The sequence below is a fragment of the Staurois parvus genome, unplaced genomic scaffold, assembly GCF_062004578.1.
Source record: "Staurois parvus isolate SC_StPar_1 unplaced genomic scaffold, SC_StPar_1.0 ptg000334l, whole genome shotgun sequence".
In the NCBI taxonomy this organism is placed as follows: Eukaryota; Metazoa; Chordata; class Amphibia; order Anura; family Ranidae; genus Staurois; species Staurois parvus.
This window is the reverse complement of record NW_028318130.1, coordinates 3,625,996-3,643,911: the sequence shown is the minus strand read 5'-3', so window position 1 is coordinate 3,643,911 and position 17,916 is coordinate 3,625,996. Positions and strand designations below refer to the sequence as shown.

The window sequence follows — 17,916 nt, the reverse complement described above, 5'->3', positions numbered from 1 at the left end:
ATGACAAAATCATTTAGTTCTGTCACCCATGATTTGTCGGGCAATTAAAGCACTAGGAGCACATAGCTTGCTATAAAATGTCTACTCAGAAAGCAGTCAGGTGTGAGGCAACCTCTCTGACACCTCTGCCCAATTAAAAACTTAACAAACTCCACTCATAGTTCATAAAATCAAACAGGACCAAGACACATTAATAGGAAGTATATATTTGAATGGGGAATATCATACCTAACAAATCAAGGTCATACATGACTATGCTAGCACATACAGAGATAGCGGTCTCCTACCACCTGGGTGACAGGTCTATCCGAAATACTCTGTGTTTGGTATCCCTGGACACAAAATATAATGCTGAACAATAATCTGCCAGTTTCCAGAAAGCCACCTGTATATGCTGGAAGACAATAATATTTGTATAAAACTGAGTGTAAAGGAGGCCATGATACAATAATAAACACAGTGACACCCCCATGGCCACTCCTCAATCGTTTAATTGTTTAGATGGTCTCTGGCAACACCCCTTTGATACCAGAGAAAAAGAGACTGCTCCAAAAGTTGATAGCTCTCGTTTTAACATCAATCAAGGAACACCTAACTGGACTTGAGAGAGCCACTGTACCATTTTTTGCTTTATCGATTGGAGTCTGCTAAAACCAAGGGATTTGCAAGTATTCTTCGTTTTCAACTACTTTTTATTTCTCTGTTGCTTTATTGTCTCTTTGTTTCCTTGTAACACCCTTTTTTCTGTAAATATTTTATTTACACCATTTTTACCTTTTTCCTTATTAATCCATATTTGGAAAACTGTTGAAATTGTCTCTAAAGCTTTTAATGCAAACTAAAAGAAACCCTGTCTCTTGAAGAAGTGCTACTGTAGTATAAATCTGTAAACATACCTGTCTGTGGTGACAGTTCGTGTTGCAGACATTTATTCTAAAGCTATAGTTGTTATTGATAAGACTTAAGACTAAGAATTAACTTCACCCAGTGACAATCACTTTCAGGCTGCTGGATCCTAGATTGTGGAACTGCAAGCTGGAAAAGCTTTGTGCAGGGTGCAGCAGAGAGTGTGTTTGATATGTAATTGACAGCACAGTGTGAGATTGGTCAGTCCTTTGTCACGAGTAGGTGAGAAGGGCAGGGGTCAGGCATTGCAATTGTCACACATGTTACTACTCTAGTTCATCTATACATGTCAAAGCATGCACCTTGTTTTCCCTATACCCCTCTCTGAAACTATCTCTCTTCTCTCCCTAGCCCCTAGCTACTGTCCTCTTATGCGCCCCCCCCCGGGTGGTTCTCCTTTCTCATTTTCTCATCCCTATGCATGTTCCCAAATAAACCCCTTTCAAACCCCTTTTCCATTGTTAAGCAAGCTGGCAGACACTCCCCTCCAGTCCAAAAATAATACTACATATAGACAGTAACACACAGGTCCTTCCCGTGACAACCCTTTCCAATGTACCCCTGTCTACCCCTTGTTTTAACAACCTTTATAAACACTTATACACTTATACATTATATTACACAGTTATCTACGTCTACTAATAGTAAACAAAGACTTACATTCCTTCCCCTGTTGCATATCTTTTTTTTTTCTTGTTATGCCTCCCTAAACTGTAATACTACACTGCTATAAACTATATGTTCACCCTCTGAATGTAAGCTTGATGATAAAGAATCTGAAGAAAAAGAGCACTGTTTTCTGCCACTGTATTAAAATGGTACCTGGGCAGAAAAGGGTTTAGCAGTAACAATCTGTTTTTTTCTTTCATCTGGAATAGTAGAAGCATGGCCAGTGATGTGGGATGGGTTAGACTTTTGCCAAAAATTATTGAGTTCTGTCCATGATACTTTTTCTTTATTAGCGCTAACATTCAGATTTTCAGGACAAGCTTTTATAGTGTACCCTTTCTACTAAGGTCACTTCATCACCAAAAGTTATAAAATTCACATATGTCCCACTTCCTGAAATATGTGCCCTTGGCAGATGTAAACTCATTAATCATTAGACATGTGACTATACATCTATGAGTACCTCTCCCCAGGCTGCAGGTGGAGGCTCCACTGGTGGGTAGTACTTTGGTATATCCCATGCTACTTCAGTCATGAACCATTTGAAGTCTTTGCACTTCAGGTGTTTGCGCAGTTCTTTTTGGGAAGAGAGATCTCCGGTAGAGAGGTGTCGGTATTCAGGTCTTCTCTGATAAATGTACTCGGCATACTCATCCATCCACGTCTCTGCCACACGTTTCAGATTCTAACATAGAAGAACAGTAAGTCTGTTACTGGCAGAGTCTTTTTCAAATATTTCATGAAGCATTGTACATCAACTAATTATGACCTTTGTGTGATACAGTCAGATTAATGGCTCAATTAGTTTATTAAACGAAAAAGTACTGAAATGTAACTGCACTACTGGGATTAATGAGACTCAAATTAATCAAGAGCAGGCAAAAGCATTAATCAGATTGCTTTTCTCTTAACCTTTTATTGTTCTAGGCAGCATGGATACTTTTAATAAGATAAGTTTAAGTACTGAAGGTTATATTAGTGTTTTACTTAACTTCCAATTTACCTTCTGGAACTAATTTTGAAACTGTAGCAATCAATACACAAGTCACAATTAGAAATTAACATTCTCTAATTAAAATCGACATTTTTTTATTTATTAGCCCTGAAAAAAAATGTATTAGGATTACAGAATTATTCAAAAATAAAAGTTGTTCAGGTTTTAAAATATATTTTAAAATCATATGTTTAAATTGTATTTAGTCAGGTAAATATGAAATATTTCATACACATTTTACATTTACATTTTCCAACTAGCAACTGGAACTTTAGGTACCTCTCACATATTAACCAGGCTAATCATAGCTGCTTTACTTGTCTATTGTTTATATAGTTAAATATCTGAAGACCAACCCAAATTACACACACATCTGAATGATTTGAACAAGTGACTCACCCTCCGTGCTCTGCTGACTGGATTATATCGGAATTCAATAAGAAAGGGATGGTCAAGAAAAAAAAAAGAGTTCACTGCAATCCCTCTTTGGATAACCCATGATACTATGCAAAACTAGTAACATGCACCTATCTTACCTTAAGTGTTTTGCATCCTCATGGACACATCACTTTACATTCTCATAGGCACATTAGTTCCCTTACGTGAGTTTCAACAGCATCAAGTTTAATAACAATAAAACCATTCTGCATTAAATCAAGCACTAAAATATTGTGAAAGTATATAACCCAGCCTTGTGCCATCATGACAATGACATATTCACAAATTTTGTTGTCTTTAAAAATACCTTTATGGCGTTCCGCTTCATGAAGCAAATTTACTAAAGCATCATTACAATAAGACTACTAAAACTATCATACGAAGAAATGTTTACACCCCTAGCAATTAATCTTAAGCAGTACGCCATATTTTAATTTTACTGCCATGTCGGCATGAAAAAAAAAAATCACACCTTAGCTTGCAGCATTATAAGAATGTCATGATACACTTTATAGCTTCAGCTCCTGTAATTTGATTAATAGCACACATTTCTTTTAACCTGTTAACAAGGCTGTTTATGTTCTCCACAAAGCTGTCTGTATTTATGGCACAATACTCTGGAGTTATCAGCTTTCCCCGCTTTAGCTTTCAGGTATAGATTGGATGCTTTTAAGTCATTTTCAGGAAGTAAAGGTTTTGTTGCACATCAATAACTTCCCTCTCCAAGGAGTAGCCATATAGGAATGAAATAAAAAACAAAAAGCCTAGCGGATTTTCTTAACACCCACATATATTGTATATTTAACACATTCATTAAAGCAAAAATCTAGAATTAGGATATTATAATTGATCACAATTACCATTAAATGTTTTGTTTATTGTGGAAAGGAAGAGCTTCTTTCTTTCATAGTAAATCCAAAAGCGTCACATCTCCAACAGAACTGCCAGTCATATCCATATAGGTGCAAAAAAAGGTGTAGTGAGCACAAAGAAATAAATGAGCAAGCAGCTAGCACAAAGTAGCAAACCCTCCTATTCCACTGAATAAACACATATACAAAGGTGCAGCGCTAAAATATAACAAAAATAATTATATGAACTAATATCCAATATCTAAATCATAAAGTCCAAAGAAAATTGCAGTGTCCAACAATAATGTGTAAATCAATGGTGATCAACGATGCGAAGTGACATCTGTGATAATCCTCCATCAATATGCATTCACCAGAAGCAAGAAATAAACAGTTTCTGTATGGACATCCCTCCAAGAAATGTGTCTTATCCACTGCAGGAAATGGAAAGATACCCCAATGACCTCCACTGTGAAATGGGCTCTAAATGGGCATTCCTGGAAATGGAACTCCAGTACACCGATCAGTAATCGATCCAAATATGGCACATCAAAGATGGCCACCGGACCATCGCATGGACTCGGCGCCGGGACGTCACCACGTAGGCTCCTCCTCACCAATGTGTTTTGTGCACACTAATGTTCTCAAAGTGACCCGCCTCATCTGGGGTATCTTTCCATTTCCTGCAGTGGATAAGACACATCGCTTGGAGAGATTTCCATACAGAGCCTGTTTATTTCTTGCTTCTGGTGAGTGCATAGAGGTGGAGGATTGTCACAGATGTCACATCACTGATCAATATTGATTTACACATTATTGTTGGACACTGCAATTTCCTTTGGACTTTATGTTTTAAATATTAGATATTAGTTCACATAATTATTTTTGTTAATATTTTAGCGCCTTTGTATGTGAGTCATATCCATATGCTGCAGCCATGACAAAATCAAATGAAGGCATCACACTCCTTTAAAAGAATCTCCACAATAAACACTGGGGTGGATTTATGCTAGGTTCACACCTATGCAGTTTGTGTTTGATCCATTTCTGCAGTGCTTTTTGAGGTGCTTTTTTGCACATGTGTTTTTGACGCATTTTTTACACGTTTTTGATGTGTTTTGCATGTTTTTGACAACTTGTTGCTGGGCAGATTAAAATGCAAAACTCATCAAAATGCACAAAAACAAGCGTAAAAAATGCATCAAAAACGCACTACATGCATTTCTGCAGCGTCTCCATTGAAATTTATTGAACCAAAATGCAACGGTTTGTGTTTTAAAAACTCCCTGACCCTTTCCAAAAAACGCACCAGGTGAAAATGCGGAGATGTAAACATGTCCCATAGGAAATCATATTAAATGGACTGTAGTGCATTTCTGCAAAATGCAAAAAGCACCGCAAAACGCTTAGGTGTGAATCTAGACTTACTAAGACTGGAGAGAGCAAAATCTGGTGCAACTGTGCATGGTAGCCAATCAGCTTCTAACTTCAGCTTGTTCAGTTAAGCTTTGACAATAAAACCTGGAAGCTGATTGGTTTCTATGCAGAGCTGCATCAGATTTTGCACTCTCCAGTTTTAGTAAATCAACAGCTTTATCAATCAAATCAATAGGATTGTTACAATAGTGATACATCTGTAGTGCTGTAATCAGAAATCTTGAGTCCTCTTACTAAATGATGTCTCATTTCCTTCACTTTGAAAAACCGCAACATATATCGTGTTTTTAAATGTATTTGTATTTATTCAATTATTTATTAAAATAAAGATTTTAATTTCATAAAGATCAAAAATTACAAACTCTGATAATTTGGTAATTAGTTACATAGTTATTCAAGTTTAAACACTTGTTAGCTTAGTTCAACCAAAAACCACCTTGCATTCAGGGGCGGACTGACCATTTGGAAACTCAGACACTGCCCGAGGGCCCGGGGTCAGTAGGGGGCCCCATGAGATGCCCCTGGTACCTTTCTCATAGGCTTTTTGAGTTTGGGCAAGGACACAGGGGCCCCATGATCCCCTATTGCCCGGGGGCCCCATGCATTGTCAGTCCGCCCCTGCTTGCATTCTAAAAACCCTAAACCCACAGTTGATCCAGAGAAAGGCAAAGAAATTATAAAATGCCATTGAAATTGTTCTAATAGAAAAAAAAGCCATGTGTTTCTTGTGCCATTAGAAACACTTTAAACTATTTTGTGAGTCATTCTGTTGTTGGTTTCAAACATCTCCTGTAGAAGACTCAACTTCAAATATAATACAAGGTCTTTACTTTTTTTTTACCGACTTACAGTCTGAAAAATAAATTGCTGGTGCAAATGAACAAACATGTATTGTGTACTACATAATACAAGAATGTCTCTTGTTTGCTTGAGAAGTGCTCAGACTAGTTTCAGCTGTTTTCTCTGTCATCATGCTATTGAACAGTTTGTTTGTGAGATTGGGTATTTTCATTTACCCAAAAATTAGATGAATTGGAGTCAATAGAGATGACACAATTAAAGTGACACTAAAGGTAATCAGTATATTCATTTGTTAATGGCCTTGTAATCTATAGTTCACAAAACTGTTTCTTACTGTCTTTTTTTTCCTCCTTGTGACATCTTCTGTGAGCTTCCAAACCTTTACTTTTCTCTCTCACTTCCATTTGTTTGGAATGAGCAGTGCATATTAGTTGTGGTCATTATTATTATTATTACTATTATACAGGATTGATATAGCGCCAACAGTTTGCTTAGCGCTTTACAATATAAACGGAGACAATACAGCAACAATACAGTTCAATACAAGAGCGTTAGGAGGGCCCTGATCCTTGGAGCTTACAATCTAGGAGGGAGGGGCTAGTACTAGTAGTAACTGTGGGGGATGGACTGGTAGGAGGAGTAGAAGATTCCATTATTAGCTGAGGGCAGGATAGGCTTCCCTGAAGAGATATGTTTTCAGAGATCGCCTAAAAGTGAGCAGAGTAGGCGATAGTCTGATAAATTGGGGTAGAGAGTTCCAGAGGATGGGGAAGCTCTGGAGACGTCCTGGAGACAAGCATGGGAGGAGGATACAAGGGAACTAGAGAGCAGGAGATCGTGCAAGGAGCGAGAGGACAGTTTGGGTGATAATTGGAGACAAGATTAGTGATGTAATTTGGGGCAGAGTTATAAATTGCTTTATATGTTATTGGTAATGTTTTGAATTTTATCCGTTGGGCAATGGGAGGCCAGTGGAGGGATTGGCAGAGAGGGGTGGCAGATACAGAATGGTTAGTAAGGTAGATGAGTCTGGCAGCAGCATTCATGATAGACTGAATAAGGGATAGACTGCGATGAGGTAGACCAATGAGGAGGGCGTTACAATAGTCTAGGCGAGAGATAACCAGGGAATGAAAAAGTTGCTTAGTAATTTCCGAGGTTAGGAACGGGCGTTTTCTGGAGATGTTGTGGAGGTGAGGTCTACAAGATTTGGACAGCGATTGGATTTGGGGCAGAAAGGACAGATGGGAGTCTAGGATTATACCTTGTACCCTGGCATGAGGGGAGGAACTGATGATTGTGTTATTGATCTTTATGGAGAAGTCAGGGGAGGGGGCACGGGCTGGAGGGAATACTAAGAGCTCAGTTTTGGTCATGTCAATTCACATGAAAAATCCCATAGGCCATAGTCTTTAGTACATCTCAGGAGTGAACAATAGAGGGTTGCTATGTTGCTAAATACAGTGCTACCATGCAGAACAAACATAGCCACCCATAAGAAGTCAGACCACAGCAGCAAAAAAAAAAAAAGAAGAATTTGGCTCCTGAAGGTCAGTAGCTTGTTGGGATTTTTCTTGTTCCAAAAAAATTCCCTCATTATTTTATGCTTTTTAAAAGAAAAGAAAAAACAGACAGTGAAACAATGATGTAAAAAATGTAAGGCAGCAGTACACATAATCATATACAAAAATAAAAAACAAGAACACACAAATCGATTGAGTGTGGAAGAGTTTTAACTACTGTCAAGGTTTTATTGCTTTTTTTCAGTGACATCCATTACCTGAATGGGAATTTGGGGGAAATCAGACTAACCTTGCTAAACATCTGCTGGCAGGACATAGAAGGCAGCTGAAGGTTCCTGCTGGTAAATATATGTCATCCAGCATCCATGATCATAAGTCCAGCCCAAACCCTCCAGCCTCTTTTAGTTCCTATAGGAACTGCGATTAGGGCCTTAGTGGGTGAAAAGCATTAGAGGGTGTTTCTAATTGGTGGGAGACTGAGCTGAAGTCTTTCAGTAAACATTTGTTTCTTTGGTTTATTTTTATCGCGTGGGAACCTACAACATTCTTGAGAGTTACATATCAAGATAAACATGTTCTGACAGCAGACCAGCACCTATCAACAGAGGGACCAGCCAGTATATCACAGAGTAGTGTTTGAGCAGTGCTTTCCTTCTTACATTTTTGATCATTATTATCCATGTGTATAAAAGAGGCATGCACTTAGAATTATTTTACATATACAATATTTATTTTTGCTTATTTATCTGTCTATAGACTATGGCATTTTGATATTTTTATTCTCACATTTTGTGTCTTCCTTTTCTATCCTATCCTTTGGTTTTTGTTGTGTGTTCTTTTAGGATAATTTAGACATTTCATGTCATATTTTGGTTAGTAGCCAGTTTTATTCTTTTTTTTATTTCAGGGTGTCACATGATGGAACATATAGAATATATGAAGTTTTGAAATGTGTACCAGCAGGGCTTTTTTTCAGCAGGAACATGGGGGCACGCAGTTCCAGCACCTCCAGCACTGAATGTATGTAATGGCAAGGGGTGCTGGGATGTGCTGGAAGGTCTATTGATGCTGGATGCTAGGGGATCTATTGTTACTGGAGAGGATCCTTATTTTGCATAGGGGTATATTTTTTCTGGGGGGTCTTATGTTGATGGGGGTCAATTGTTGCTGAAAGGGATCTGCTGTTGAGGGAGAGGTCTTCTGTTGCTGGCTGCTGGAGGGTCTATTAATGCTGGCTGCTGGGAGATCTGTTGTTACTGCAGAGGGTCTAATGTTAATGGGGTAGTATTTTGGTGTGGGGGTCCATTGTTGTGGGGAGGGAGGCAAAAAGGATTGGTACTGGGAGGGGAGTAGGGGTGAAACCAAGGGACGGTGCTCAGGGGTGCGTAGGGGACAGAAGACAAGAAGTGAGTTAGAGGGGGGAGTTCCTGCTCCTATTCTCTGAGCAAAAAAGCCCTCTGTACCAGTAATTGGTGTAGAGGAGTTAGCATTACTGCCAGCATTTATCTTGGTTTATTTGGTATCTCATTTCCTTTTTTTCACGGGCTCCACACTGCTGGTCACATTTGAGATGAGCAGATTATGTTTTTACTGAACCGTGTGGACATTTCCTTTTTTCCAGTCTTATGTGGATTGTTTTCTGTGTTTTGGTTTGAATTAACAACATTAATTATTTTATATTGCTGGTGTGTTTTACTTTGATATCCTTCTGGAGCCCTTACATATTCTTGTTTATGTCTTGTATATAAAGTATACCTTCATGTTCACCCTTTGTTTTTCCTATATCTTGTGACATCTATTTGGTCTGTGAAGCTTATGTGTTCAGATAATTTGGAAATTGCATAGTGGAGACACAAATCAACATTTATGGGATATGTGAATGAATATATGAGAATAGTATATTATTCTGCATAAAAATGTTTGCTGTCATGATCTGAAAAAAAAAAAAGGGCATTAGCTGGGGTGCCAAAATTAATAAAAAATACAGTCTAAAGCTACGTTCACACTAGCATTGTGTGCAGGCGGTAGAGAGGCGTTTGTTAAGCGTTTTTACCGCTTCCCAAACGCCTCGGACAATTCTGCACATTGCAGCACATTGCTGTTCTAACGGGAGCGCTAGCGTCGCGGCAAAACAGACGCCTCTGGTCGAGTCAGGAGGCGTTGAAGCCTCCTATTCTAGTCTATGGTGCCGTTCGTTTGCGGCGCGGTTGCGATGCTGTTGCGGGGTGTTTGCGGAGCGGTAACACCATTTAAACTTCATTATAGGCATTTGTGGGGCATTTTTAATGCTTGGCAAACGCCTAGCAACTGCAGCTAAACCGTGCATGCGGCGTTTGCGGAGCATTTGCCGGGTGTTAAAAAACGGTCCGCCAATGCCGGACCATGCTTGCCAAATGCTATAGGGGCATTTGGCAAGCGTTGGTAAAGCATTCAAGTGTGAACGAGCCCTTAAAGTTAACCTTTACCATGCCCATGCAAGACAAAAAAAAAGGGCCTCATAGGCAAGAAAACTCACCTTTTCTTGCTTTTATTATATTCCACTTGCCTGCTGAGAAATAAATCTATTTGTAAGTGTAGGAGTACTTGTCAAGCATTACATAGGGCTAGGAACTATTTTCCAGGCCCCACTTGACCACCCTTGGCACCTGGTGCTGTCACATGGGAGAGATGGCAGTAGGTCACTCATTCTCCCATACCCTGCAGTGGTGGCTATTTCTTCTGAGGTGCCAAATAGACCAGAGTGGAAGGGAGGAAAGGTGAGTAAATGCTGCTGAGGTTGGGTGAGGCCTTTTTCTTTGCCTTGCATAGGCAACAGAAAGATTCACTTTTAACTATATAAAGTCAAAACTTGTTTTTGCTTTGGATAGTCTAAGGAAATGTTAAAACCCCTGTCAGATATTTAATCAATAATAATGATAGGGTCTTATGTGCTGCCACACACTAAAAACGAAACCAATAAGGCAGCAAGCACCCAGAACGTGTTCTACCACTGCAACAGAATAATAAAAAGAAATAGTGCTGCTCTACAAAAAAACTAATCCTTACATAAAGAGCATGAATAAATGGTAATTAAATATTGAAAATAATAAAATTTTAAAAAGTTCAAATATTGTTTAGTGTATTACCACCTCAAAATAAAAAATGGTACAACCCAATAAATGTGAATTAGAAGCCAAATAGCCCCCTGCCATGGGGTATGAACTACTAAACCTTGATAAATAATAGATACACAAAAATCTTAGAAATATTATAACATGATGTATTATGTACTTACTATATTTCTAATTCACATTAATTGGGTTGTACCATTTTTTTATTTTTAGGTGGTAATACACTAAACAATTTTTTGTTCCTTTTATAAGGTTTTTATTTTCACTATTTAATTACCATTTATTCATGCCCTTTATGTAGGAGTTAGTTTTCTGTAGCGCAGCACTTTCTTTTTATTATCCTGTCAGGTATTTATTGCTAATTGTGTTCCCATTGCAGCCATACTTCCTTTTTATCTGATCTGGTGAGCATTTTTACCAGAACAGTAAATGAAGGGAAATCTAAAATTTTGGAATCAGCACTGGAACAGAAATAGAAAGTAAACAGAGAGATTTCCTCTGGCTTCCTGTTGTGCATCCAGGGTACAAAGTGATATGGGAATCTCACTAATAGGATTAACCTCCCTAGCTGTCTGATTTTGTCCATATTTCTGTGCTGAAAGCGGTACATTTTTTTGCATGGAAATATGTATTTTTTTTATTGTAGGCCTGTCATTTTTAGGAATAACTCACTGAAATCTGTCCGAACAAGAGTCTAGTAAACATCCTGGGTAGGATAAAACTTAAAACACGAAATAATAAATTATAATTTAATAAATAATCATAAAAAATAATAATATAATAATAATAAATTTAATTCAATAATATAATCAAACCAAAAACACTGAAATTTGAAATATAGCGCCAAGTTTGCACATCACTGAGCAAAGTCGTAAAATCGTTTTCAGTGTCTGATGACGAATTTCCCCACGAATCATTATCACTCAATTCTGCAAGTGGTTCTAATTTACTATCGCTGTTCTCTAGCTGGTCTAAAACCGCTTTTGACCTAAAGGGACGCTTTTTGGACTCCATGGACGTTTCTCAGTTTCCAGGCAGAAAGAACAGTAAAAATGCAGGCAGGGCACAGGACAAAACACTCGGGACAAAATGTATGTGAAATGCTTTGATACAGTAATGTTTTACTATGTGATTTTAGTGATTTTAGTGAATGTCACCTTTTGTCATTTTCAAATTTCCCGCCGTTCCGTCCCCCATATGTCCCGGCACTCGCAGGGGACGGAACCCAGAAGACAGATGCCAGCATCTGCCGGATTACATTGCGTGGACACTGCAGGAGGGACATCGCGGGAGCGCAGGACAAGGTAAGTGATCGAGGGATCGCTGAGCAGCGCTGCAATGTGAGCCCGAGTGTAGCTCGGGGTTACCGCTTGTGGTACTGAAACTTTACCCCGAGCTACACTCGGGAATACCGCCAGGGAGGCTGCGAGGGCAAAAGAAACCCTATGAGGTCTTTACAGTTTCCTATTCTACCCCCCCCCCCACACACAAAAGGCTTTAAAAGGCTTTAAATATACTTTAAAAGTCTTCTTTTATATTTCAGCTCCTTTTAATGCCATGTTGAGGTAAGAGAAAGTGTACATTAAAATTACGATATTATGGCGGAACCCTGACATTAACCCTTTTTGAATCCAAGTGTAAATATGACCCTCACTTACGGGATGACCTCTCACTTACACAATCTCTCACATAGCCCACCCACTACCTTATGTTTTTAAATGGGAACAGGACGTGCAACAACTCTAGAAATGCAGAAACAGTGCAGGATAACTATAAAGTATTGCTCAGATGGTACATATCCCCAGTAGACTAGCACATGCCTCCACCGACTCTTCTGCCTATTGTTTCCAAGGTTGCCTGGGAATTGGAACCTTTTTTCATACTTGGTAATCATGCCCAGTGGCCCAACAAGCTTGGCAGCAAGTACACAAGCTTATTGGTGCTCTTTTTTCACCCAACCCCAATCTTAGATCCACCTGAAGCCTTATTAAATCACAAACAAGAAGGAATTTCCAAATTCCAGTTTATTCTTATGACCCGCATTCTACCTGCTATTATGCAAGTCCTAGCCAAAGCCTGGCAATCACTGAGTATTCCCGTTCTGGAATTAAAAACAAGAGTGCAATGGACCTTGATAAACAAAAAATTGACCACCCAACTACAGAATACTATGCCCAATTTTCGAAGAGATAGTTGGATCACAACGTTGCTCCCAATGACCTTTGATCATAGACTGCTGGATTTGTGATAATCCTCTCTGAGTTAAGATATCACCGGTTTCCCAGATGTCCCCCAGCCGACTCTTCCCCTCTCCTTGATCTTCATTTTGACATGGATCACCTTTCTCCTTTCAGAAATAAAAATGCAATTGGCGCAAGAGAATTTGTAGTGGACATAACGTTCACTCAGCAAACCTTAAACAAAATAATCCAGTAAACAGAAATTAAGATATATAATTGTACATGCCAGTAATAAAGGGGCAACAAGTAGATGATGCAGCTTTAGTGGTGAGGAAAGGGAAGGGGGGAGGGGAGGGGGGTAGGGAAAGGAGGGGAAAAAAGGCCTTGTGATGCAAACAGTACTGGATTGAGATAGATGGTATATACTGTATATGTGTATACATATATATACAACGCTGCAATGTAGACACCGTCGTGAGGCTTGCACTTTCTAGAGTAAACCGGACTCTGTGGTAAATGGAGAAGAAAGAGAAGTGCGCCAGACTAAGTGCAGTATGAATATAAAAGTTTATTGCACACAAGATTATAAAAACTCACAAGACGTGGGTAGATATCAGGCATCAATATATAAGGAGGAGGATGTCATCTGTGCTGCACCTCACAAATGGATGGCTGTAATGTCAAGGTGTTGCGTGGCTGGCGCTCTAGGCGGGTCCCACAGGAGGAAGCGAGGATGGCAGGCGCAGTAACCGGGAGTCGCGGCGCAGATAAGAACCGGGATCCAGGGCAGGCACTGCTGATCTCTCACATCAGCGTGGGTACAGTAGCCAGCTGGAGGCACATCCAAGATGGCCACCGGGCAGGAAATGACATCAGAACGTTGCTGGGAATCCTCCAAGGGGGCGGTGACGCGTTTCTAGGCAACCTGCCTTTTCATCAGACCTGATTGGCTAGTGGAATGGTGGGACAGTTTCTTTCTAAAACGCTATTCCCTGGCCATGATTTCCCCCCGGGGCCTACGTATTCTTAATACCTGTTCCTTTAAGGATCCTGATCTTTGCTCTGAATGGGCCCAAATTGCAGAATTTTGTACACAAAAATGGATCAAACTTTTAATCATGTATAGAGACGATAGGTTCCAGATACTCAAAAATACTACCTTACAACTTATTTATCAACTTCAGTCTCTTACACCCACACTTCCACTAATCTGGCTTAAAACACTTAAACGCAATACTAAATATAGGGAGGACTCGCTCCTAGGTACCAAATTAGGTAAACTTAGGAGAGACCTGGATGATTATAACCTTAATAGAGTCTTCAATTGGAAGAAACCTAAAACTGTCATTCCCATTTCTCCTCCTTCTTCCCTTCCCCCCATCCCTAGTTTACTACATATATCTTTACCTCCCAAACATATACCATCCCTTTTAAAAAATACCACTACTCGTAACCATCCACCATTTCGTTCCCCTGGCATTATTAGTAATAAACCTACCTCCTCCTCCAGATGGCATAGTAGGCCAGTCCATCCAAAATCATTACTCCCTAGGTACAGCCATTCCATCACAGTACCTACTAAACATCATTTATCTGTTCGGCCCCACTCATCACTTCATACCCACCACATCCCCCATCCTATACCCCAACACACCACACACCGCACTACCCATACCACCAACCATATTAGTCATATATCTACAGTTAATGCTACCACCAATTATTCCCCCGAACAGCCCAGCAACATTGAGGTCCCTTTTTTAGATCAGACCCCCCGCTCCAGCCTATTAAAAAGAAAACACGACGAAGAGGCAGGAGAGGGGGTCGACACAAACCCAAAAAAACCTGTCAAAATCAGGAAACTATAAAAGTTTATAACCTTTCATCCATCACATTAACAGATAGTGAACTGTCACTACTAAAAAGAGGCCTCAATTTTGCACCGACTACTACACCTAATCCTTTTACCCTATTCAAAGACCTCAATAAATTCACCCGCAATCTTACTCTCAAAAGACATTTTCAGCTACAGGCCCTTAAGAACGCCAAAACATCATCTCTATCCCCTAACACCACCATTGTGGAAACAGATCCTTCAATTGACCCTCAGGCCCTAGACTTACTAATGGAACTCTGGGATGACGGAGACCCAGGTGACACCTTTCTTCTGTCTCAATATCCTCCAGATTCTCCCTGTATTAGACATACAAATCTAAAACCTCCATCCACATTCAACCCAACTTATAATAAGGGTCCCTACATAGAGACTTTTTTTCAAATGGTACACTCTGATCTCAAAATCCTCTGTTCTGAAAACACTAAATTTACATCTAACCTCAACCACTCTGAATTCTTAGCCCTCAAAACCCTTAGCAATAACTCTGATATTATCATTAAGACAGCTGACAAGGGGGGAGGGATAGTCATCCAAGATAAGGTCGATTATTTTAATGAAGCCAATCGTCTGTTGTCTGATTCCAACACCTACTTTAAATTAGCCTCGGACCCTCTTCCTAAATACATTCTAGAATCGAATGATATCATCAAAATTGCCACCCAGGAAGGAATTCTCTCTAAATCAGAGGCTTCTTTTTTCTGGAGAGACATATTCAAAACTCCATATTTTTATCATCTCCCAAAAATCCATAAAGACCTTGATCATCCGCCTGGCCGCCCTATAGTTGCAGCTATGGAGAGCATTACCACCAGCTATTCGCTCTATATTGATAGCTTTCTCCAACCTCTAGCCCAATCACTTCCCTCCTATATTCGGGATGGTGTACATCTATTGGAAATTCTTGAGGCGTACTCCTGGGAACCTTCTTACATCTGGGTCTCCCTTGACGTTAGTTCCCTATACACCTCTATCCCTCACGACGTAGGACTAGAAGCTGTTCTACACTTCCTGTCTTTGGATGCTTCCCTCCACCCTAGCCAGATTAATTTCATCCTCACTGCTACAAAATTCTGCCTCCAGCACAACTATTTTTTGTTTAATGATAGTTTCTATTTACAAAAAACGGGCACAGCCATGGACGCTAATTTTGCACCTAGCTATGCAAATCTCACCATGGGCCTCTGGGAAGATCGCTATGTCTGGAGTAATAACATCTTTGCTGCCCATTTGGTGTTCTATGGTCGTTATATAGACGACATTATCATCATCTGGGACGGCCCTGTCACTTCTCTTGCATCTTTTATTCAACACTGTAACAATAACCCATTCAACCTTTCTTTTACCCACGTTATGGACCCTACCTCACTAAGTTTTCTTGACCTGGAACTTAGCCACTCGGACTCTAATATTATAGCTAAAAATTACACCAAACCAACCGCTGGTAATTCCTTTCTTCATTATACTAGCTGTCATCATCCGAGATGGCTCAAAAATATACCCAAAGGGCAGTTTTGCAGACTTCGACGCAACTGTACCTTACTTAAGGACTACAAAGCCCAAAGCATTGAATTAAAACAAAAATTTACAGAAAAAGGATATCCCTCTGAGTTAGTGGAACAAGCATATCTCAGCTACTTATCAGACACGATCCCCCCACCTAAGCCGCAATCATCGAACAACAACAATATCCGTTTCATTACACAGTTCCATTCTAAACATCACAAAATGGAATCCATCCTGAAGAAACACTGGCCTATCTTACATCAAGATCCACACCTTAAAATGATTATGCCTCCTACCCCCACATTTGTATATAGAAGAGCAATTAACATTAAGAATAAAATTGCACCTAGTAAAATTCCCCCCCTGAAATCCCCTCCTATTCACAATAGACCGGTACTAATCCCACTTATTGGGATGTTCCGCTGCAACAAACCGCTCTGCCTCACGTGTGCCCATGTGAAGCATGGCCAACAAAATTTTACAATTAATGGAAAAGTCTATCCCCTCCAAGCCTTTTATAATTGCTCTTCCACATATGTAATTTATTGTTTGTCCTGCCCGTGCAGCCTTTTATATGTGGGACGTACCATTAGAACACTGCGAAAAAGATTTGGAGAGCACCGGAGGTCAGTTGATGATGGCATTACTAAATATAGTGTTCCCCGCCATTTTTCAGAGTTTCATTCTAAATCCTCTCTCCATCTACAAGTATGGGTCATTGAGGCTATACCAGACCATCTCCCCCCAGTTGAACGTTTCAAATTATTATGCCAACAGGAGACCTATTGGATTTTTACTTTAGATACCCTTGCACCTAGGGGCCTCAATGAAGAGATTGAGATACACACGATTATTTAATTTTCTTTAAAAAATTTATTTCAAAAATTATTTTAATTTATTCTTCATATATTTTTTATTATTTATTATTTTTTATCGTATATACTTCAATTCCCACCACTTCCCTTTTTTTTTTTTTTTTTTTTTTCTACATGCGTTTTTTTTTTTTTCCCTGATTGTCTTCCCCCCCCAACCCCCCTTCATATTCCACCTTCTTACCTGCCCATCTTACCCTTTACAATCCACATCATAGTAATAACGTTTATAACTTAATATTTCCTGTGTAATCTTTTATCTTCCACATGCGTTTTTTTTTTTTTTTTTTTTTTTTTTTCCCCCATTTCTTTCCTTTCCTTCTATTCTTCCTATCTTTCACATGTTCTACAGAAAGCAGCTGCTCACCGTTTATTTCTTATGTTTTCCACCACTGCTTGTTAAGCCTGTATGCATTATACATTTTTTTTTTTAATTTCACTACCCCGCCCTCAGTTGCCCCACCCCTTCCTCCTCTCCTTATTTATTGGCTCATTCCACTAGCCAATCAGGTCTGATGAAAAGGCAGGTTGCCTAGAAACGCGTCACCGCCCCCTTGGAGGATTCCCAGCAACGTTCTGATGTCATTTCCTGCCCGGTGGCCATCTTGGATGTGCCTCCAGCTGGCTACTGTACCCACGCTGATGTGAGAGATCAGCAGTGCCTGCCCTGGATCCCGGTTCTTATCTGCGCCGCGACTCCCGGTTACTGCGCCTGCCATCCTCGCTTCCTCCTGT

General features: G+C 39.7%; 1 protein-coding gene across 1 annotated transcript in view; it reads right to left on the bottom strand.

The window, feature by feature from the left end:
* GALNTL6 (polypeptide N-acetylgalactosaminyltransferase like 6) overlaps positions 1 to 17,916 on the bottom strand; it is a 1,522,699-nt gene that overhangs the window by 88,235 nt on the left and 1,416,548 nt on the right. Inside the window, exon 9 of the mRNA XM_089684035.1 lies at positions 2,039 to 2,260. Within this exon, the coding sequence (XP_089540161.1) occupies positions 2,039 to 2,260 (222 nt within the window). The remainder of the gene's footprint in view (positions 1 to 2,038; positions 2,261 to 17,916) is intronic.